Consider the following 23,839-nt stretch of genomic DNA (forward strand, 5'->3'; position numbering starts at 1 on the left):
ACCTCCAACCATATCCAACTTCCAACCGTCCCCAACCACCAACCATCCCCAACTTCCAATCGTCCCCGACCTCCAACCATATCCAACTTCCAACCGTCCCCGACCACCAACCATCCCCAACTTCCAACCGTCCCCGACCTCCAACCGTCCCCAACCTCCAACCATCCCCAACTTCAAACTGTCCCCGACCTCCAACCGTCCCCGACCTCCAACCGTCCCCGACCACCAACCGTCCTCGACCTCCAACCGTCCTCGACCTCCAACCGTCCCCGACCTCCAACCGTCCTCGACCTCCAACCGTCCTCGACCTCCAACCGTCCCCGACCTCCAACCGTCCCCGACCTCCAACCGTCCCCGACTTCCAACCAAACCCGACCTCCAACCGTCCTCGACCTCCAACCGTCCCCGACCTCCAACCGTCCCCGACCACCAACCATCCCCGACCTCCAACCGTCCCCGACCACCAACCGTCCCCGACCTCCAACCGTCCCCGACCTCCAACCGTCCCCAACTTCAAACCAAACCCGACCTCCAACTGTCCTCGACCTCCACCGTCCCCAACCTCCAACCAACCCCGACCTCCAACCGTCCCTGACCTCCAACAAAAACCCGACCTCCAACCGTCCCCGACCTCCAACAAAAACCCGACCTCCAACCGTCCCTGACTTCCAACTGTCCCCATCCTCCAACCGTCCCCGACCTCCAACCGTCCCCGACCTCCAACCGTCCCTGACTCCCAACTGTCCCCGACCTCCAACCGTCCCTGACTCCCAACCGTCCCCGACCTCCAACCGTCCCCGACCTCCAACCGTCCCTGACTCCCAACTGTCCCCGACCTCCAACCGTCCCCGACTTCCAACCAAACCCAACCTCCAACTGTCCCCGACTTCCAACCAAACCCGACCTCCAACTGTCCCCGACCTCCAACCAAACCCGACCTCCGACCTTCCCCGACTTCCAACCAAACCCGACCTCCAACCAAACCTGACCTCCGACCTTCCCCGACTTCCAACCGTCCCCGACCTCCAACTGTCATGTTGGAACCAAACTGCTGCCAAACGTCTAGAAGTGATTAACACATCAGAGGGTCTAGGGTCGCCACCTGTCCCGTAAAATATGGAATCGTCCTTTAACTGACCGACAAGTGTTTCGTCCCGGATTGAACTATACGGGTCACACTTTGTTCCGTATTTCCATATTTACTTCCCAGCAGCCTACACGTCTGTCTTGTCAACACTCCATTTAAACATTATTAACTAAATAAAACACAGCAGCCAGCAAAAATGTTCTTTGCGTGCAGAACCTGCAGGTCCCGCCTCCTCTCCTCTGCGCCTGTTGGACAGTCACTGTTGCCTAGAGACAGACATGCGTCCATTATTTTGATTTATGAAAGGTGAGTAGGCGGTTTATTTCTCTCCATCTCCTGCACCTCCTCCTTCATAGTGATTATTGGTTCCTCTGCGAGGACACGGCAGCTAGGACACAAGGTGGAACCACTGCCCCCCCTCTCCGACCACATCTGCAGCGCTGCAACCCAGCTGGGACACACAGGAACACCAGTATGTTCCCAGTAAATAAACTGGAGTCAGAGACGTCTCATTTATGTCCGTTCATTTTATCATCTGAAACAAAGGAATGAAGCACTTCCAGCATCATCTGGAGCATTTTGTTCCAGCGTATCTCTGGACTCCTTCATTTTCCCGCCAGCTTCTAATCTGTGGGAGTGGGCAGCGCCCCCCCTTCCTCCTCCTGTGGACCAAGATGCACTTTCTCCCTACATTTTACTGTCTGACCACTTTATTTGTCCTTTCTGGATAAGTCCGGTGGTCTGATGAGACGCTGACAGCATCTGTCCCCTGCTGACCTCCTCTGTCTTTCTGCTGGTGGTGATGTCCATCCCGTCTCCACCAGATAAAATACTTTTACATTTTACAACTTTATCTGTTAGAATTTCTTCCTCAGCAGGGATGTGTGTGTGAGGGGGTGTGTGTATAAAGAACGGGGGTAGGAGAGTGTGAGTTTGAGCGTGTGTAAGAGAATGGGTGTATAGGGTGTGTTTAAGGAGGAAGTGTGGATGCGTGTGTGTGTGTGTGTGTGTGTGTGTGTGTGTGTGTGTGTGTGTGCGTGTGTGTGTGTGTGCACATGTGTGTGCGTGTGTGCGTATGTGTGTGTGTGTGTGTGTTTGTGTGCGTGGGTGCGTGGAGGGTCTTGGTGCTCGGGGAGCGCTGCTGGTGTGCTGGGGTGCAGCCTGGCTGCCAATCGGTGGCGGTCTGGGGATCCCGGCCCTCCGTCGGTGTGGGCTGGGCCCTCTGCCTGCAGGGGTGGGGGGTTGCTTCTGGGCTCTTGGGGCCGTGGGGCCCGCGCTCTGTCTGCCCTGGGTGGCCGGTGCCCGGCGGGGTCGGTCCTCGCTGGTCCGGGCCTGCTGGGGCCTGTTCCCCCTGACTGCGGGGGACTCTGGCTGGGACCCCCCTCTGCCGCCTCCTGGGTCGGTGCATGGTTGGCTCCGGGGTGGGGCGGTTGGGGTCTGCGCCTGGGGATGGCTGCCGATGGCCCTGGTCTCGTGGGTCCTCCTGGCGTGCCTCTTGCCTTTGTGTGGGAGGGGTCACACTGGCATGATCTTCTCTGAACACGTTCCACTCTGCATGTTCTGCATGTGACACAGTCACCGAGTCGTCTGCAGGTTTATTCACTAACAGCAGCTGGTTTTCTCATTTCTGTTTGTTTCTCATTTATATTTAACTTTTTAGATTCATAGTTTAGTTACTATGATCTAAAGTTGGCTTGTATGTGTATGTATATGTGTTAATACTGGCAAGTGCGTAAATGTTTGTACGTATGTATGTGTGTGTATGTGTGTGCATAGAGGTGTGTGTGTAAATGTATGTAAGTGTATATGTATATGTGTACATATGTATATATTTGTGTATATATATATATATTATGTGTGTATACGTGTGTGTATATGTATGTGGATGTATGCGTGTGTATGTGTGTGTATATGTATGTGTGTGCCTGTATGTGTGTATGTATACATCTGTAGGTTGTTTTCTTTCTTTTTGTTTTTGGGTTATTTTTTAGTTGTTGTTTTTTTCTCTCCCTTTATCTCTTTCCCTTTTCTTATGAGGTGTTTCTTCTCCTTTCTCTTTCTGTCTTTCGTCTGTCCTCTCCGGTCCAGCAGTACAAACTCTACAATTCAAACAACAATACAAAATAAACATAGAAATAAAATAAAAAAATCAGAAAGTCAAGGGGATCATTATATCTATAAAGCTTCCCTTGGCAGAGAAAATTTGCTCAGCAGAACATCCAGACCATTATTCTGCTTGCCTAAATGCTGGACAAGACAGCAAAAAAAAAAAATTTCTTCCTCATTTTCCAGAAAATTCCTCTTTTTTCCTGCAGAACCGTCATGGAAATGAGATGGATTCATATTTATCAGGGTGTTCACCTGACCTTTTATGGCCAACATGTGGGCGTGGCCATATGTTCCCTCACCGTGTTAAATTTCCTGTTGATCCTGATTTATGAAGGAAACAGGCGTGGGACGTGCTGCTGTAGAAACCTGGAAGGTTTTCCTGGTTTCCGTACGGAACCTGGAGTCAGCGTCGGTACGTAGGGTGAGAAATGAGGCTCCTGGTCTGGTCTGAAGATACTATTACAAAGCTCTGACATCAATGGCAGTCCATCTGATGCTCCATCTTTCAGGTAAGGTTAGGGTGGGAACGGACAGTTAAACGAACCACCCGCTGGTGGAAACCGGGCTACTGGTAGGTGGTTGGAGCACTGCCCCCATGTGGCTGTGGAAAGCTAAAGCAGCTCATGGTGCGTTAGCATGAGACTACGCAGAGTAAGGCTCATCAGAGCAGGATCTTTCTTTTAAATCAAGGAAATGTTGGAATATTTATAAAGCAGTCCTATAAGGAGCCATCTGAGCTTCAGCTCCCATCATAGCTGCTGGTGTGAAATGTCTTTGTGTCCTTGTCAGGCATAAAAACGTCATTCTGGACCAAATAGAAGCCTTCCTGCTGTGTGACTTGAAGGAGACTCTTAAACAGAAGAGTTCTTCGGCTGACATGCGCTGCAGAGATACGGAGGAATCCAGACTCAGAAAGGTCAAGAGTCTTTTGACATTTCCAAGTCTCACAGAGAAGACAGACTGCCATCATATGAGCGGTGGCCATGTGCCGAGAAACACAAGCAGGTCCAGCCATGATCTTCTAACCATGTCTGCTGGAAGGTTGGCTAATCAGACCGTCGATGTTCCACTGAACACGTCCGTCTCCGTCACAGTCGGGACTTGGTTTGTTCTAAAACCCCCTTACCTTCATCCTGCTGCTTGGTCCGGTCCAGACCGTACCCCCTTACCTTCATCCTGCTGCTTGGTCCGGTCCAGACCGTACCCCCTTACCTTCATCCTGCTGCTTGGTCCGGTCCAGACCGTACCCCCTTACCTTCATCCTGCTGCTTGGTCCGGTCCAGACCGTACCCCCTTACCTTCATCCTGCTGCTTGGTCCGGTCCAGACCGTACCCCCTTACCTTCATCCTGCTGCTTGGTCCGGTCCAGACCGTACCCCCTTACCTTCATCCTGCTGAACCCTACCCCAGCGATCATCAGGTGAGAGGAAGGATACTCCCTGCACAGGTTGCCAGTCCATCACAGCAGCTACATTTTCAGTTGGATTTATTCTGCAGTTTAACCACTAGGTGTCAGTATCGCCTCTGATTCTCCATTGCAGCTTTCTGGTCTTCAGTCCAGAAGTTCCACATTTCTCTGTTTTGGGTGTATCTGCTGGAATTCTTCTCACATTTTCATCCGAGCTTGTGAGTGTGAAGGTGTGTGTGGGAGTGTGCATGGACTCCATTAATGTGTCGGACTGAAATGAAGCGGTTCCCTTCTTTCTCCCAACTTAATTAAAGATGTCCAAGTTCTCTAATAAAAGTCCTGACAGCAGGCAAGTCAATGGGAACACACACACACACACACACACACACACACACAAGACACAGGTTCAGCAGTTTTCTGGTCTAAGTGGGACCAGTATAAACCAGCAGGCTTCAGTTTTTTCACAATGTTTATATGATGTCATGTTTGAGGATGTTTCTGTGGACCTTCGGTTCTGACGGTGTTATTAAGGCTTTTCTGGCAATTAGTTCACCAGTCAGTCATGTGGCTTTGCTGCTTCACTGAGACATTTTTCTGATGTATGTGCCATTGTCATGCATCGTCCTTGCAGCGTAGGTCGCTACAGTCAAGTATTATCTGCTCAGGTGTGGCTGCCAACGCTGCAAGGGGGGGTGGATAGTAAAATCCAGCTCTAATCGCAGTCTACAAGTGCGGTCTGAGGAACAGCGTGCACCTGGCGCTGCTGAAGCAGGAGGGTTGCTATGGACGCGACCGGGTGGACTTCTACCTGGTTAGCGCTGCGCCTACAAGGCCAACAGCCCTGTGGACAGCGTTATATTCCAGATGAACCGTGGTGTGCTGGGTGCAAACAATGGAAAAACCAGTTCAATCCAAGCAAAAGACGAAAGTTGTGTTTAAATCCTGCCTGCAGGCCTGGACGCACCGGCTGGCAGACACCCCCTAACCCTCCCCAGCCAGTTAGCAACAGAGGCGTGCAGCTCACCGTCTGACTGCGTGATGACGCTGATGGTCTCCGATGCGGTTCCTGGTCCATAGCGGTTCACTGCTAAAACCCGAACCGTGTATTGAGTGAACTTGTTAAGTCCATCCATCTTGTAGTTGAGTCCACTGACCTCCACGCTCTGAACACACAACAGCAACGGTGTTAATCACATCTGTGGTGTAACAAAGACCCCAGAGGGAGAAGGATGTGGGTGCGGCAGCTCGGCTCTGACCTGCTCCTTGCCGGATGGGCTTTCGGTCCACAGCAGTCGGTAGCCCAGGATGGGCCCGTTGGGATAACTGGGAGGCTCCCAGCTCACCTGGATGGACGTTGGAGACAGAGCCAGAGCTCGGAGAGACTCCACCCTGCTGGGAACCTGGACTGCAGAGACACAGCTCATGTTCAGTTCATCTGCTGGTCGTCAGTGTCTCCACGTCTGCTGAGGAGTTCTGTCACAGTGACGGAATACCGAGAAGTCTCGTGTTTCTAGTTCAAATAAAACCGCTGATGATCTGGACAAAAAGCTAAAGAAGACAAAGCCGTCTGCCTTTTACACCAACACATCAGCACATTTGGTAACTTCTAAAACCCGATGAGTGACTCAGACCGGCAGCGCTGTCTCGTGTCTCACGGTGCTTTGCTGGATTTAAGCCTGAGTGGTTTCCAGACATTCAGTCCTTCATTTCACACATGAAGAAAGTTTCGTTAAATTTGATCATCATTTTTCCATTTTAGCCAACTTTATTAAAACACTGGGTCCAAAAACAACCTTTCTCCCATCAAATTATCTTAATCTCTTTGTTTTTATGCCGTCTCAGCATCAAACACAATCTGGACCTTTCAGTCATCTGTGTTTTCATTGCAAGGGAGATGATTCTGCAGGTTTTCAGGAGGACAACCCCCAGTCTCATCTCTGCTCATCCCACAGATGTTTTGCTTTTAGATGTGGATCATTTGAAAAGGAAATAAGCAGACATTTCCATGGAATCCACTACTATTGATGCTAACTTATGATATGCATTTCATTAGCATGACATCCAAGCATGAAAACTGTGAAGCCGGATTCATTAAAACATAGAAACAAAAACATTTGCTGTGCATTTTATCTTTCAGGTGATGGCGTCACAGCTAAATGGGAGCCGGAGGACTCGGTCCTGTCAAGTTCACGACACTTCCAGTATCATGGTAAAACCTGTCTGTGTCTTTATCTGAAGGGACCAAACAAGGATCAGGCGAGCTGCCCAGTGTTGCCCTTTATTTCACACTTTGCAAAAAGATTCCAGTTGTTCTCCAGACTGCTTGGAAACTGGAACCAGTTTCTGTCTGAGACCTCTACAGACAGAAGTAGCATCTAACAACCAGATTGATGGAAACCTGCATGCAGAGCAACATGGATTTCTCATGGATCAGGAGGGCCAAGCACAATGTCATCTCTGAGCTAAAATGAGGAGTCTCCCAACTGTCTCTTTAGCATTATTGGCTGGTTTGTTGCATCTGGAGCTTTCATGACTTTTACATGGTCTTCATGATGCATAAACAGCACAGATGTATATAAAAAGATGGGCGGAGCCTCCGTGACGTCACCGTAGGTTTCTAAAGAGCTGAATTGAAGCTCGGTGGGCGGTTCCTACCATCACCATCTTGGCAGCGTCATGCGTGTCGTCCAAATATGGGCAAAGAGGTGGAGCTGAGAGGGGGGCTGTGAGCGTCATGGTGGATGATTGACATCGAGCGAACTCCGAGCTTTCTGTAGCTAAGAGCTAACCAAGCTAACCTGGAGATAACAGGAGCTAACCAGCTAACGGAGGTAAGCGGGCTAAAGCTAAGTCACGTTGTTAACCGGCTAAAAACCGCGGTTGTTCTACGTTCTTCTGACTTGAAGCAGGAGATTGATACCTGTCAATCAAAACATGAAATTACTTCTAAATGAAGGAGTAAGAAAACAATTCACTCCCCCCACAGTTGTCATGAAGAAAAACATGACCTATTAAACGTGTTTATTTCTGCTGTAAACGTGTTTACTCCTGCTGTAAACATGTTTATTTCTGCTGTAAACATGTTTATTTCTGCTGTAAACATTATTTTTGCTGTAAATTTTGATTTCTGCTGTGAACATTATTATTTCTGCTGTAAACATGTTTATTTCTGCTGTAAATGTGTTTATTTCTGCTGTAAACATTATTTTTGCTGTAAATGTTTATTTCTGCTGTGAACATTATTATTTCTGCTGTAAACATGTTTATTTCTGCTGTAAATGTGTTTATTTCTGCTGTAAACATTATTTTTGCTGTAAATGTTTATTTCTGCTGTAAACATGTTTATTTCTGCTGTAAATGTTTTTATTTCTGCTGTAAACATTTTCATTCTGCTCTGAATGTTTGATCAGCTGGTGGGATGAGGCTGCATGAAAGATGCATTGTGATGCAGAGTCGTGTTGATGAAGAATAACACAGATTAAATGCTGCACTTGTACTTATCTGAGGTTGAGCAAATAGAGGACAGTTAAAACTGAATTTTTATTAAAACTTCTTTGTTTAGTGATGGACTGGCACCTGGGGAGACCTGTGTCCCCTCAGACCACTCCTCATTCCATCATTAACAGAACACTTATAAGTCCAGTCATTGTGTGTGTGTGTGTGTGTGTGTGTGTGTGTGTGTGTGTGTGTGTGTGTGTGTGTGAGACGGGGTCTTACTGTCAGGCTTTGTAGAGATCCTGAGGGGGGCGGAACTCTCGCCAGGCCCCACTTCATTGTAGGCAAGGACTCTGAAGGTGTAGCTCTCCTCTGGTTTCAGGTTGGACACGGTCAGGTCCAGAGACTCCGGCTCCGAGACATTCACTGACCTCTCCCTGGAGTAGGAAAACACAGTGAAACAAAGAGAAGTGAGAGATGTGATAATCTGATGATCACAGCTTAAATCTGTGTCGTCCCTCCGATGATAGACACAGAAATGCAGCTGTTCAAGTTTTACAGGTGGGAAATGTGAACACCGAGACGTCCCACGTTTCCACCGAGACGTCCCACGTTTCCACCGAGACGTCCCACGTTTCCACCGAGACGTCCCACGTTTCCACCGAGACGTCTAACGTTTCCACCGAGACGTCCCACGTTTCCACCGAGACGTCCAACGTTTCCACCGAGACGTCCCAAGTTTCCACCGAGACGTCCCAAGTTTCCACCGAGACGTCCAACGTTTCCACCGAGACGTCCCACACTCCAACGTTTCCACCGAGACGGCCAACGTTTCCACCGAGAGGTCTAACGTTTCCACCGAGACGTCCCACGTTTCCACCGAGAGGTCTAACGTTTCCACCGAGACGTCCCACGTTTCCACCGAGACGTCCAACGTTTCCACCGAGACGTCCCACGTTTCCACCGAGACGTCCAACGTTTCCACCGAGACGTCCCAAGTTTCCACCGAGACGTCCCAAGTTTCCACCGAGACGTCCAACGTTTCCACCGAGACGTCCCAAGTTTCCACCGAGACGTCCCAAGTTTCCACCGAGACGTCCCACACTCCAACGTTTCCACCGAGACGTCCAACGTTTCCACCGAGACGTCCCAAGTTTCCACCGAGACGTCCCAAGTTTCCACCGAGACGTCCCACACTCCAACGTTTCCACCGAGACGTCCCAAGTTTCCACCGAGACGTCCCAAGTTTCCACCGAGACGTCCCACGTTTCCACCGAGACGTCCCACGTTTCCACCGAGACGTCCCACGTTTCCACCGAGACGTCCCACGTTTCCACCGAGACGTCCCACGTTTCCAACGAGACGTCCAACGTTTCCACCGAGACGTCCAACGTTTCCACCGAGACGTCCCACGTTTCCACCGAGACGTCCCACGTTTCCACCGAGACGTCCAACGTTTCCACCGAGACGTCCCACGTTTCCACCGAGACGTCCCACGTTTCCACCGAGACGTCCCACGTTTCAACCGAGACGTCCCAGGTTTGCACCGAGACGTCCCAGGTTTCCACCGAGACGTCCCACGTTTCCACCGAGACGTCCCACGTTTCCACCGAGACGTCCAACGTTTCCACCGAGACGTCCCACGTTTCCACCGAGACGTCCCACGTTTCCACCGAGACGTCCCACGTTTCCACCGAGACGTCTAACGTTTCCACCGAGACGTCCCACGTTTCCACCGAGACGTCTAACGTTTCCACCGAGACGTCCCACGTTTCCACCGAGACGTCCCACGTTTCCACCGAGACGTCCCACATTTCCACCGAGACGTCCCACATTTCCACCGAGACGTCCAACGTTTCCACCGAGACGTCCCACGTTTCCACCGAGACGTCCAACGTTTCCACCGAGACGTCCCACGGTTCCACCGAGACGTCCCACGTTTCCACCGAGACGTCCCAAGTTTCCACCGAGACGTCCCACGTTTCCACCGAGACGTCCCACGCTCCCACGTTTCCACCGAGACGTCCCACGTTTCCACCGAGACGTCCCACGTTTCCACCAAGACGTCTCACGTTTTCACCGAGACGTCCCGCGTTTTCACCGAGACGTCCCACACTCCCACGTTTCAACCGAGACGTCCCATGTTTCCACCGATACGTCCCACGTTTCCACCGAGACGTCCCACGTTTCCACTGAGACATCCGACTTTTCAACCAAAACGTCTCACGTTTTCACCAAGACGTCCCATGTTTCCACCGAGCCGTCCACCGTTTCCACCGAGACGTCTCATGAATCCACCGAGATGTCCCACGTTCCCATCGAGATGTCCCACACTCCCACGTTTCCACCGAGATGTCCGACGTTTTGACCGAGACGTTACACGCTTCCACCGAGACGTCCCACGTTTCCACCGAATCGTCCCACGTTTCAACCGAGGCGTCCCACATTTCCACCGAGGCGTTCCACGTTTCCACCGAGACGTCCCACGTTTCCACCGAGACGTCCCAAACTCCCACGTTTCCACCAAGACGTCCCACGTTTCCACCGAGATGTCCCACGTTTCCACCGAGACGTCCCACGTTTCCACCGAGACGTCCCACCTCTCCACCAAGATGTCACACGTTTCCACCGAGACGTCCCACTTTTCCACCGAGACGTCCCACTTTTCCACCAAAACGTCTCACGTTTTCACCGAGACGTCTCAAGCTCCCACGTTTCCAACGAGACCCCCAACGTTTCCACGGATACGTCCCACGTTTCCACCGAGGCGTCCCAAGTTTCCACCGAGGCGTCCCACGTTTCCATCGAGACGTCCCACACTCCCACGTTTCCACCGAGACGTCCCAAGTTTCCACCGAGGCGTCCCACGTTTCCATCGAGACGTCCCACACTTCCACGTTTCCACCGAGATGTCCCACACTCCCACGTTTCAACGGAGACTTCCAATGTTTCCACCGAGACATCACAAGTTTCCACCGAGACGTCTCACGATTCCACCGAGATGTCCCACGTTCCCATCGAGATGTCCCACACTCCCACGTTTCCACCGAGATGTCCGACGTTTTGACCGAGACGTTACACGCTTCCACCGAGACGTCCCACGTTTCCACCAAGGCGTCCTACGTTTCCACCGAGACGTCCCACATTTCCACCGAGACGTCCCACGTTTCCACCGAGGCGTCCCACGTTTCCACCAAGACGTCCCACGTTTCCACCGAGACGTCCCACACTCCCACGTTTCCACAGAGACGTCCCACGTTTCCACCAAGACGTCCCATGTTTCAACGGAGACGTCCCATGTTTTCATCGAGACGTCTCAAGCTCCCACGTTTCCAACGAGACCCCCAACGTTTCCACCGATACGTCCCACGTATCCACAGAGTTGTCGCAAGTTTCCACCGAGACGTCCCACGTTCCCATCGAGACGTCCCACACTCCCACGTTTCCACCGAGACGTCCCACGTTTTCATCGAGACGTCCCACACTCCCACGTTTCCACCGAAACGTTCTACACTCCCACATTTCCACCGAGACGTCCCACGTTTTCACCGAGACGTCCCACACTCCCATCGAGACGTCCCACACTCCCACGTTTCCACCGAGACGTCCTACACTCCCACGTTTCCACCGAGATGTCCCACGTTTCCACCAAGACGTCCCACGTTTCAACGGAGACGTCCCACCTCTCCACCGAGACATCTCACCTTTCCACCGAGACGTCCCACGTTCCCATCGAGACGTCCCACACTCCCACGTTTCCACCGAGATGTCCCACGTTTCCACCGAGACGTCCCACGTTTCCACCGAGACGTCCCATGTTTCCACCGAGGCGTCCTACACTCCCACGTTTCCACCGAGATGTCCCACGTTTCCACCAAGACGTCCCACGTTTCAACGGAGACGTCCCACCTCTCCACCGAGACATCTCACGTTTCCAACGAGACGTCCCACGTTCCCATCGAGACGTCCCACACTCCCACGTTTCCACCGAGACGTCCCACGTTCCCATCGAGACGTCCCACACTCCCACGTTTCCACCGAGACGTCCCACGTTTCCACCGAGACGTCCCACGTTTCCACCGAGGCGTCCCACGTTTCCACCAAGACGTCCCACGTTTCCACCGAGACGTCCCACACTCCCACGTTTCCACCGAGACGTCCCACGTTTCCACCGAGACGTCCCACACTCCCACGTTTCCACCGAGACGTCCCACGTTTCCACTGAGGCGTCGCATGTTTCCACAGAGGCGTCCCACGTTTCCACCAAGGCGTCCCACGTTTCCACCGAGACGTCCCACGTTTTCACCGAGACGTCCTACACGCCCACGTTTCCACCGACACGTCCCACGTTTCCACCGAGACGTCTCACATTTTCATCGAGACGTCCCACGTTTCCACCAAGACGTCCCACTTTTCCACCGAGACGTCCCACACTCCCACGTTTCTACCGAGACGTCCCACACTCCAACGTTTCCACCGAGACGTCTCGGTTTTCACCGAGACGTCCCACAATTCCACCGAGGCGTCCCACGTTTCCACCAAGACGTCCCACGTTTCCACCGAGACGTCCCACACTCCCACGTTTCCACCGAGACGTCCCATGTTTCCACAGAGACGTCCCACGTTTCCACCAAGGCGTCCCACGTTTCCACCGAGACGTCCAACGTTTCCACCGAGACGTCCCACGTTTCCACCGAGACGTCCCACGTTTCCACTGAGGCGTCGCATGTTTCCACAGAGACGTCCCACGTTTCCACCAAGGCGTCCCACGTTTTCACCGAGACGTCCTACACTCCCACGTTTCCACCGAGACGTCCCACGTTTCCACCAAGACGTCCCACGTTTCCACCGAGACGTCCCACACTCCCACGTTTCCACCGAGACGTCCCACGTTTCCACCGAGACGTCCCACGTTTCCACCGAGACGTCCCACGTTCCCATCGAGACGTCCCACACTCCCACGTTTCTACCGAGATGTCCCACGTTTCCACCGAGACGTTCTACACTCCCACGTTTCCACCGTTACGTCCCACGTTTTCACCGAGACGTCCCACACTCCCACCGAGACGTCCCACACTCCCACGTTTCCACCGAGACGTTCCATGTTTCCACCGAGACGTCCCATGTTTCCCCCGAGACGTCCCATGTTTCCCCCGAGACGTCCCACGTTTCCACCGAGACGTCCCCACACTCCCACGTTTCTACCGAGACGTCCCACGTTTTCACCGAGACGTCCCACGCTCCCACGTTTCAACCGAGACGTCCCACGCTCCCACGTTTCAACCGAGACGTCCCACACTCCCTCGTTTTCGACAAGACGTCCCATGTTTCCACCGAGACGTCCCACACTCCCAGGTTTTCACCGAGACGTCCCATGTTTCCACCGAGACGTCCCACACTCCCACGTTTCCACGGAGACATCCCACGTTTCGACGGAGACGTCCCACGTTTCCACCGAGGCGTCCCATGTTTCCACCAAGACGCCTCTCGTTTCCACCGAGACCTCTCTCGTTTCCACCGAGACGTCCCACATTTCCACCGAGACGTCCCACGTTTCCACCAAGACGTCTCACGTTTTCACCGAGACGTCCCGCGTTTTCACCGAGACGTCCCACACTCCCACGTTTCAACCGAGACGTCCCATGTTTCCACCGATACGTCCCACGTTTCCACCGAGACGTCCCACGTTTCCACTGAGACATCCGACTTTTCAACCAAAACGTCTCACGTTTTCACCAAGACGTCCCATGTTTCCACCGAGCCGTCCACCGTTTCCACCGAGACGTCTCATGAATCCACCGAGATGTCCCACGTTCCCATCGAGATGTCCCACACTCCCACGTTTCAACGGAGACTTCCAATGTTTCCACCGAGACGTCACAAGTTTCCACCGAGACGTCTCACGATTCCACCGAGATGTCCCACGTTCCCATCGAGATGTCCCACACTCCCACGTTTCCACCGAGATGTCCGACGTTTTGACCGAGACGTTACACGCTTCCACCGAGACGTCCCACGTTTCCACCGAATCGTCCCACGTTTCAACCGAGGCGTCCCACATTTCCACCGAGGCGTTCCACGTTTCCACCGAGACGTCCCACGTTTCCACCGAGACGTCCCAAACTCCCACGTTTCCACCAAGACGTCCCACGTTTCCACCGAGATGTCCCACGTTTCCACCGAGACGTCCCACACTCCCACGTTTCCACCGAGACGTCCCACACTCCCACGTTTCCACCGAGACGTCCCACGTTTCCACCGAGACGTCCCACCTCTCCACCAAGATGTCACACGTTTCCACCGAGACGTCCCACTTTTCCACCGAGACGTCCCACTTTTCCACCAAAACGTCTCACGTTTTCACCGAGACGTCTCAAGCTCCCACGTTTCCAACGAGACCCCCAACGTTTCCACGGATACGTCCCACGTTTCCACCGAGGCGTCCCAAGTTTCCACCGAGGCGTCCCACGTTTCCATCGAGACGTCCCACACTCCCACGTTTCCACCGAGACGTCCCAAGTTTCCACCGAGGCGTCCCACGTTTCCATCGAGACGTCCCACACTTCCACGTTTCCACCGAGATGTCCCACACTCCCACGTTTCAACGGAGACTTCCAATGTTTCCACCGAGACATCACAAGTTTCCACCGAGACGTCTCACGATTCCACCGAGATGTCCCACGTTCCCATCGAGATGTCCCACACTCCCACGTTTCCACCGAGATGTCCGACGTTTTGACCGAGACGTTACACGCTTCCACCGAGACGTCCCACGTTTCCACCAAGGCGTCCTACGTTTCCACCGAGACGTCCCACATTTCCACCGAGACGTCCCACGTTTCCACCGAGGCGTCCCACGTTTCCACCAAGACGTCCCACGTTTCCACCGAGACGTCCCACACTCCCACGTTTCCACAGAGACGTCCCACGTTTCCACCAAGACGTCCCATGTTTCAACGGAGACGTCCCATGTTTTCATCGAGACGTCTCAAGCTCCCACGTTTCCAACGAGACCCCCAACGTTTCCACCGATACGTCCCACGTATCCACAGAGTTGTCGCAAGTTTCCACCGAGACGTCCCACGTTCCCATCGAGACGTCCCACACTCCCACGTTTCCACCGAGACGTCCCACGTTTTCATCGAGACGTCCCACACTCCCACGTTTCCACCGAAACGTTCTACACTCCCACATTTCCACCGAGACGTCCCACGTTTTCACCGAGACGTCCCACACTCCCATCGAGACGTCCCACACTCCCACGTTTCCACCGAGACGTCCTACACTCCCACGTTTCCACCGAGATGTCCCACGTTTCCACCAAGACGTCCCACGTTTCAACGGAGACGTCCCACCTCTCCACCGAGACATCTCACCTTTCCACCGAGACGTCCCACGTTCCCATCGAGACGTCCCACACTCCCACGTTTCCACCGAGATGTCCCACGTTTCCACCGAGACGTCCCACGTTTCCACCGAGACGTCCCATGTTTCCACCGAGGCGTCCTACACTCCCACGTTTCCACCGAGATGTCCCACGTTTCCACCAAGACGTCCCACGTTTCAACGGAGACGTCCCACCTCTCCACCGAGACATCTCACGTTTCCAACGAGACGTCCCACGTTCCCATCGAGACGTCCCACACTCCCACGTTTCCACCGAGACGTCCCACGTTCCCATCGAGACGTCCCACACTCCCACGTTTCCACCGAGACGTCCCACGTTTCCACCGAGACGTCCCACGTTTCCACCGAGGCGTCCCACGTTTCCACCAAGACGTCCCACGTTTCCACCGAGACGTCCCACACTCCCACGTTTCCACCGAGACGTCCCACGTTTCCACCGAGACGTCCCACACTCCCACGTTTCCACCGAGACGTCCCACGTTTCCACTGAGGCGTCGCATGTTTCCACAGAGGCGTCCCACGTTTCCACCAAGGCGTCCCACGTTTCCACCGAGACGTCCCACGTTTTCACCGAGACGTCCTACACGCCCACGTTTCCACCGACACGTCCCACGTTTCCACCGAGACGTCTCACATTTTCATCGAGACGTCCCACGTTTCCACCAAGACGTCCCACTTTTCCACCGAGACGTCCCACACTCCCACGTTTCTACCGAGACGTCCCACACTCCAACGTTTCCACCGAGACGTCTCGGTTTTCACCGAGACGTCCCACAATTCCACCGAGGCGTCCCACGTTTCCACCAAGACGTCCCACGTTTCCACCGAGACGTCCCACACTCCCACGTTTCCACCGAGACGTCCCATGTTTCCACAGAGACGTCCCACGTTTCCACCAAGGCGTCCCACGTTTCCACCGAGACGTCCAACGTTTCCACCGAGACGTCCCACGTTTCCACCGAGACGTCCCACGTTTCCACTGAGGCGTCGCATGTTTCCACAGAGACGTCCCACGTTTCCACCAAGGCGTCCCACGTTTTCACCGAGACGTCCTACACTCCCACGTTTCCACCGAGACGTCCCACGTTTCCACCAAGACGTCCCACGTTTCCACCGAGACGTCCCACACTCCCACGTTTCCACCGAGACGTCCCACGTTTCCACCGAGACGTCCCACGTTTCCACCGAGACGTCCCACGTTCCCATCGAGACGTCCCACACTCCCACGTTTCCACCGAGATGTCCCACGTTTCCACCGAGACGTTCTACACTCCCACGTTTCCACCGTTACGTCCCACGTTTTCACCGAGACGTCCCACACTCCCACCGAGACGTCCCACACTCCCACGTTTCCACCGAGACGTTCCATGTTTCCACCGAGACGTCCCATGTTTCCCCCGAGACGTCCCATGTTTCCGCCGAGACGTCCCACACTCCCACGTTTCCACCGAGACGTCCCACGTTTCCACCGAGACGTCCCACACTCCCACATTTCCACCGAGACGTCCCATGTTTCCACCGAGACGTCCCACGTTTCCACCGAGATGTCCCACACTCCCACATTTCCACCGAGACGTCCCATGTTTCCACCGAGACGTCCCACGTTTCCACCGAGACGTCCCACGTTTTCACCGAGACGTCCCACACTCCCATCGAGACGTCCCACACTCCCACGTTTTCACCGAGACGTCCCACACTCCCATCGAGACGTCCCACACTCCCACGTTTCCACCGAAGCGTTCCACGTTTCCACCGAGACGTCCCACATTTCCACCGAGACGTCCCACGTTTCCACCGAGACGTCCCATGTTTCCCCCGAGACGTCCCACGTTTCCACCGAGACGTCCCACGTTTCCACCGAGACGTCCCACGTTTCCACCGAGGCGTTCCACGTTTCCACCGAGACGTCCCACGTTTCCACCGAGACGTCCCACGTTTCCACCGAAACGTCCCACGTTTCCACCGAGACGTCCCATGTTTCCCCCGAGACGTCCCACGTTTCCAACGAGGCGTTCCATGTTTCCACCGAGGCGTCCCATGTTTCCCCCGAGACGTCCCATGTTTCCCCCGAGACGTCCCACGTTTCCACCGAGGCGTTCCATGTTTCCCCCGAGACGTCCCACGTTTCCACCGAGGCGTTCCATGTTTCCCCCGAGACGTCCCACGTTTCCACCGAGGCGTTCCATGTTTCCACCGAGGCGTCCCATGTTTCCCCCGAGACGTCCCACACTCCCATGTTTCCCCCGAGACGTCCCATGTTTCCCCCGAGACGTCCCACACTCCCATGTTTCCCCCGAGACGTCCCACGTTTCCACCGAGACGTCCCATGTTTCCCCCGAGACGTCCCACGTTTCCACCGAGACGTCCCACGTTTCCACCGAGACGTCCCACGTTTCCACCGAGACGTCCCATGTTTCCCCCGAGACGTCCCACGTTTCCACCGAGACGTCCCACGTTTCCACCGAGACGTCCCATGTTTCCACCGAGACGTCCCACGTTTCCCCCGAGACGTCCCACGTTTCCACCGAGACGTCCCACGTTTCCACCGAGACGTCCCATGTTTCCACCGAGACGTCCCATGTTTCCCCCGAGACGTCCCACGTTTCCACCGAGACGTCCCACGTTTCCACCGAGACGTCCCACGTTTCCACCGAGACGTCCCACGTTTCCACCGAGACGTCCCATGTTTCCACCGAGACGTCCCACGTTTCCCCCGAGACGTCCCACGTTTCCACCGAGACGTCCCACGTTTCCACCGAGACGTCCCATGTTTCCACCGAGACGTCCCACGTTTCCACCGAGACGTCCCATGTTTCCCCCGAGACGTCCCACGTTTCCACCGAGAGGTCCCACGTTTCCACCGAGACGTCCCACATTTCCACCGAGGCGTTCCATGTTTCCACCGAGGCGTTCCATGTTTCCACCGAGACGTCCCACACTCCCATGTTTCCACCGAGGCGTCCCACGTTTCCACCGAGGCGTTCCATGTTTCCACCGAGACGTCCCATGTTTCCCCCGAGACGTCCCACACTCCCATGTTTCCCCCGAGACGTCCCACACTCCCACGTTTCCACCGAGGTGTCGCATGTTTCCACCGAGACGTCCCACACTCCCATGTTTCCCCCGAGACGTCCCACACTCCCACGTTTCCACCGAGGCGTTCCATGTTTCCCCCGAGACGTCCCACACGCCCATGTTTCCCCCGAGACGTCCCATGTTTCCCCCGAGACGTCCCACACTCCCATGTTTCCCCCGAGACGTCCCACGTTTCCACCGAGACGTCCCATGTTTCCACCGAGACGTCCCACGTTTCCACCGAGACGTCCCACACTCCCACGTTTCCACCGAGACGTCCCATGTTTCCCCCGAGACGTCCCACACTCCCACATTTCCACCGAGGCGTTCCATGTTTCCACCGAGACGTCCCATGTTTCCCCCGAGACGTCCCACGTTTCCACCGAGGCGTTCCATGTTTCCCCCGAGACGTCCCACACGCCCATGTTTCCCCCGAGACGTCCCATGTTTCCCCCGAGACGTCCCACACTCCCATGTTTCCCCCGAGACGTCCCACGTTTCCACCGAGACGTCCCATGTTTCCACCGAGACGTCCCACGTTTCCACCAAGACGTCCCACACTCCCACGTTTCCACCGAGACGTCCCACGTTTCCACCGAGACGTCCCATGTTTCCACCGAGACGTCCCACGTTTCCACCGAGGCGTCGCATGTTTCCACCGAGACGTCCCACGTTTCCACCGAGACGTCCCACACTCCCATGTTTCCCCCGAGACGTCCCATGTTTCCCCCGAGACGTCCCACGTTTCCACCGAGACGTCCCACGTTTCCACCGAGACGTCCCACGTTTCCACCGAGACGTCCCACACTCCCACGTTTCCACCGAGACGTCCCACGTTTCCACCGAGGCGTCGCATGTTTCCACCGAGACGTCCCACGTTTCCACCGAGACGTCCCACACTCCCACTTTTCCACCGAGACGTCCCACGTTTCCACCGAGGCGTCGCATGTTTCCCCCGAGACGTCCCACACTCCCACATTTCCACCGAGGCGTTCCATGTTTCCACCGAGGCGTTCCATGTTTCCACCGAGGCGTCGCATGTTTCCCCCGAGACGTCCCACACTCCCACATTTCCACCGAGGCGTTCCATGTTTCCCCCGAGACGTCCCACACTCCCACATTTCCACCGAGGCGTTCCATGTTTCCACCGAGGCGTCGCATGTTTCCCCCGAGACGTCCCACACTCCCACGTTTCCACCGAGACGTCCCATGTTTCCCCCGAGACGTCCCACGTTTCCACCGAGGCGTTCCATGTTTCCCCCGAGACGTCCCACACGCCCATGTTTCCCCCGAGACGTCCCATGTTTCCCCCGAGACGTCCCACACTCCCATGTTTCCCCCGAGACGTCCCACGTTTCCACCGAGACGTCCCATGTTTCCACCGAGACGTCCCACGTTTCCACCGAGACGTCCCACACTCCCACGTTTCCACCGAGACGTCCCACGTTTCCACCGAGACGTCCCATGTTTCCACCGAGACGTCCCACGTTTCCACCGAGGCGTCGCATGTTTCCACCGAGACGTCCCACGTTTCCACCGAGACGTCCCACACTCCCATGTTTCCCCCGAGACGTCCCATGTTTCCCCCGAGACGTCCCACGTTTCCACCGAGACGTCCCACGTTTCCACCGAGACGTCCCACGTTTCCACCGAGACGTCCCACACTCCCACGTTTCCACCGAGACGTCCCACGTTTCCACCGAGACGTCCCACACTCCCACGTTTCCACCGAGACGTCCCACGTTTCCACCGAGGCGTCGCATGTTTCCACCGAGACGTCCCACGTTTCCACCGAGACGTCCCACACTCCCACTTTTCCACCGAGACGTCCCACGTTTCCACCGAGGCGTCGCATGTTTCCACCGAGGCGTTCCATGTTTCCACCGAGGCGTCGCATGTTTCCACCGAGGCGTTCCATGTTTCCACCGAGGCGTTCCATGTTTCCACCGAGGCGTTCCATGTTTCCACCGAGGCGTCGCATGTTTCCCCCGAGACGTCCCACACTCCCACATTTCCACCGAGGCGTTCCATGTTTCCACCGAGGCGTTCCATGTTTCCACCGAGGCGTCGCATGTTTCCCCCGAGACGTCCCACACTCCCACATTTCCACCGAGGCGTTCCATGTTTCCACCGAGACGTCCCATGTTTCTCCCGAGACGTCCCACGTTTCCACCGAGGCGTTCCATGTTTCCACCGAGACGTCCCATGTTTCCCCCGAGACGTCCCACGTTTCCACCGAGGCGTTCCATGTTTCCACCGAGACGTCCCACGAGAGAGAGTGGAGACAGAATTCTCCCGACCTCTGACTGGATATGGAGACACCTAAGTCAAAAGGACGGCTTGGTACCAGGCCTCTGAGGAGGTGACTGAGATGCACATGAGAGAATTCCGTCGTTTGTTTCCGGTGTGTTGGAGAAGGTATAAATCTAAGTTGCAGGAAAGTTTATCTCAAACACCAGCTGTGGGACCTCTGCTCTAAATTCTCAACAGGAGGGCGTGTGATTGGTAATTTGCTTGTCTGTGCGGGTCCAGCAACCTGTCCAGGTGTGCCTGCCTCTCACCTGCTAAATGCTGCGATAGACTGCAGCTTCCCTGTGAACCTGCATTTCAATAAGTCGGATAGAAGATGAATCAACGAGTTAAAATACACTGTGGACCAACATGCCATTAGCATCGTAGCATAACTAGCTCTGTCATATTGGGTACGTTTACATGATGTTTGTTCATTTAGAATCAATTCAAAATTAACATTGTTTTCCAACAAGTTTATGAGACAATCATAATTCTGGAGGTTTACATGAAACACATCCTTACCTAATTCCGCTTTAGACTGGCGGGTTGGGAAGGGTTCTGATTGACAGAAGGTGGACCTGACGTATCGACATCCACCAGAAGTAAGCAAAGTTCACTTCCTGCTTCTCGTCAGTTCAGTCATAAAATGTAAAACTACATGATAAGTATCAGTATTGCCACTATTTTAATAGCTGGGCTATTCTAAGCAGCAGCTCGACACGAGCATACTACTTTCCTGTTTCCAGTAGCTGAGAGAGAAGACAGACCACCAGAGACGGGGGGGGGGGGCAACGTGTGGAACATGTGCGTTATCAGGACGAGATTAGGAGCATGCTCAGAACGACTGGAATTGATTTAGAATTAAATTTTACATGATGGAGAAATTAATCAGTTTGGATTTAAATTGTAACTATACCATGGTCTGGGTGAATACTTATATTATATTATATAGGACACCAGTTTAAAAAAGTTCAGTCAAAAAGCCGAATAATTCTAAATCAATGCACCGGCTCAAACGCCAGCTGGTAACCGTGGCAACAGAAATGTTAGCGACAAACGGACAAAACAGAAAGCAGAAAGAATATCTGGAAGGACTATGTCAAACAGCGACCCATGGTTACTGATGAATGAATCTGCCAAGTTATTTTATTTTTCAGGTTAATTAGACCATCAGTTGAACAATAACCAGAGTAGAAAAGGGGAAAAGGAAAAAAAAGTCTCCTGATCCCTCCCCATCTCACTACTGTAATATGTTCATGTTCCACCGAGATCGTTAGTTAAAATCAGTCACTGCAGAGAAAATATCCATCATATTATTTTGACCGTATTAAATAATATTTAATCAGTTTGTGATGAAGCTCCAGACTATATAAAAGGCATATATATATATGGTCATAAATATATACGGTCATATACGGTCTATGGTTTCTCTGCATTAATGCTCCAGCGGTTATGCCAATTTCACAGCCATCTTCAAGAATTAAAAAAGGTCTGTGCTGTTTGCGTTTACATTTTTTCATGGCCGAATTTTTCTCATGCTGTTATAGAAACCAACCATCGCACGTCCTCCTGGATTTCCTTCATATTGTGAAAAAATATGCATTTTCAGAAAATCACCATAGTTTCATTGGAATCCGTAAAAAGGAGGGGGCGGCACTTCCATTCAACACTTTTATCTTTCAGGCTCGATCAGCTGACGCGCCATGCACACACACTCACTCCCATTCACACACACTCAGCTTTCTGGACCACACAGTCACACACATCCCACAACATTATCATATTTCACCATCATCTGGGATTTGTTGCAGTAGTATCTGCTGCTGGACGAGCTGCAGGTGCTGCCAACGGCGGTTACCTTGGCAACACCACAACAGGAGACATTAAATAGTCCGCTCAGTCGCTTCTTGTTAAAAACATTATTTTAACAGTAAAAACATTAGTAATTGATCCTATATTATTTCCTTTGTGAGTGACCATGGTTTAAGTGGGATAATGCCCTCTGAGGTGTCCATTATAAGAAATTAATGGACTTCGCGGAGTCAACATTCCAATGCTTTGTCCTCCTCGTCGTCCATTCATTTCTGATAATGGACACCTCGCTGGCCATTATCCCTTACATAAATCAGCCACTTACTTTGGAATTAAGTTTAATTCCAAACTGACTTTAGGAATGAGGTTTTTACATGGTCATTTTTCATCAGTTTAAAGTGGAAATAAGTTTTTATGCGGAATTAAAGAGGAATTGAAAGAGCCCTGTAAATGTAGCACATGGTGAATCAGCAGTGTTTAGACAGATATCACAATAGAAATATGTTCCATGCAAGTATGCAGTGGGAGCAACTGTATGTTCCACTGTCTACAACTGACTGAAGGAGGGTTTAGTTGTTTCTGATCAGGCCAGAAGCTGCTGAATAAAACATCAAAGTGTGTTCCTTCTCAGACACCAACTCCTAAACTCATTTACATCCACAAACGCCTTTTTCAGTCAGATTCAGCGTCATTAATCTTCCAGTGTCTGACTCCTGGCTGGTTCTGGGAACTTTTAGGTGTTGTTGCAGGATCTTCCTCTAGGGGGCGAGCAGTCCAAACCCTTGAAGTAAAATACTGCAGACTGAAGTGAAGGATGGCTTTAACACTCTTTTCCACATCTAGGGAGAGGTTTTAGAGACTGAACTTTTCATCTTTATGCACTGCAGTTCTGTTACGTCTTTCCTGTTGTCACCAGACTGTTCATGCACACAGTCAGGTCATCTGGCATAGAAATATGCAGTCATCTTGGGAGTTGCTGCTCTTCTGTTTTCACAAAGGCCAGAGAGCGTCGCTAAATGTCAGAGGCAGCAGTGGCTTCAGCCTCTGGCATTTCCCCAGGTCACACCAATACTCAGGTGGAAATCAGATTCTTGAGACTGGTTTTCTTTCAGTCACTGTTCTGATGAAACTCAGCTTTTCTCTCTAAAACACCTGGATTAGTATTTCATGCCTCTGATCATGACCACGTGGTTGTGTTGATAATTACCTGAAAT

At 53.3% G+C, this 23,839-nt stretch overlaps 1 protein-coding gene across 1 annotated transcript in view; it reads right to left on the reverse strand.

The window, feature by feature from the left end:
- dcc (DCC netrin 1 receptor) overlaps nucleotides 1-23,839 on the reverse strand; it is a gene marked incomplete at both ends in the record, with an annotated part of 355,940 nt that overhangs the window by 148,814 nt on the left and 183,287 nt on the right. Inside the window, 3 exons of the mRNA XM_079256415.1 lie at nucleotides 5,629-5,767; nucleotides 5,861-6,009; nucleotides 8,322-8,476. Of these exons, the coding sequence (XP_079112541.1) occupies nucleotides 5,629-5,767; nucleotides 5,861-6,009; nucleotides 8,322-8,476 (443 nt within the window). The remainder of the gene's footprint in view (nucleotides 1-5,628; nucleotides 5,768-5,860; nucleotides 6,010-8,321; nucleotides 8,477-23,839) is intronic.

This window comes from Telmatherina bonti (assembly GCF_933228915.1).
Source record: "Telmatherina bonti genome assembly, chromosome: 17".
NCBI classification, from domain to species: Eukaryota; Metazoa; Chordata; class Actinopteri; order Atheriniformes; family Telmatherinidae; genus Telmatherina; species Telmatherina bonti.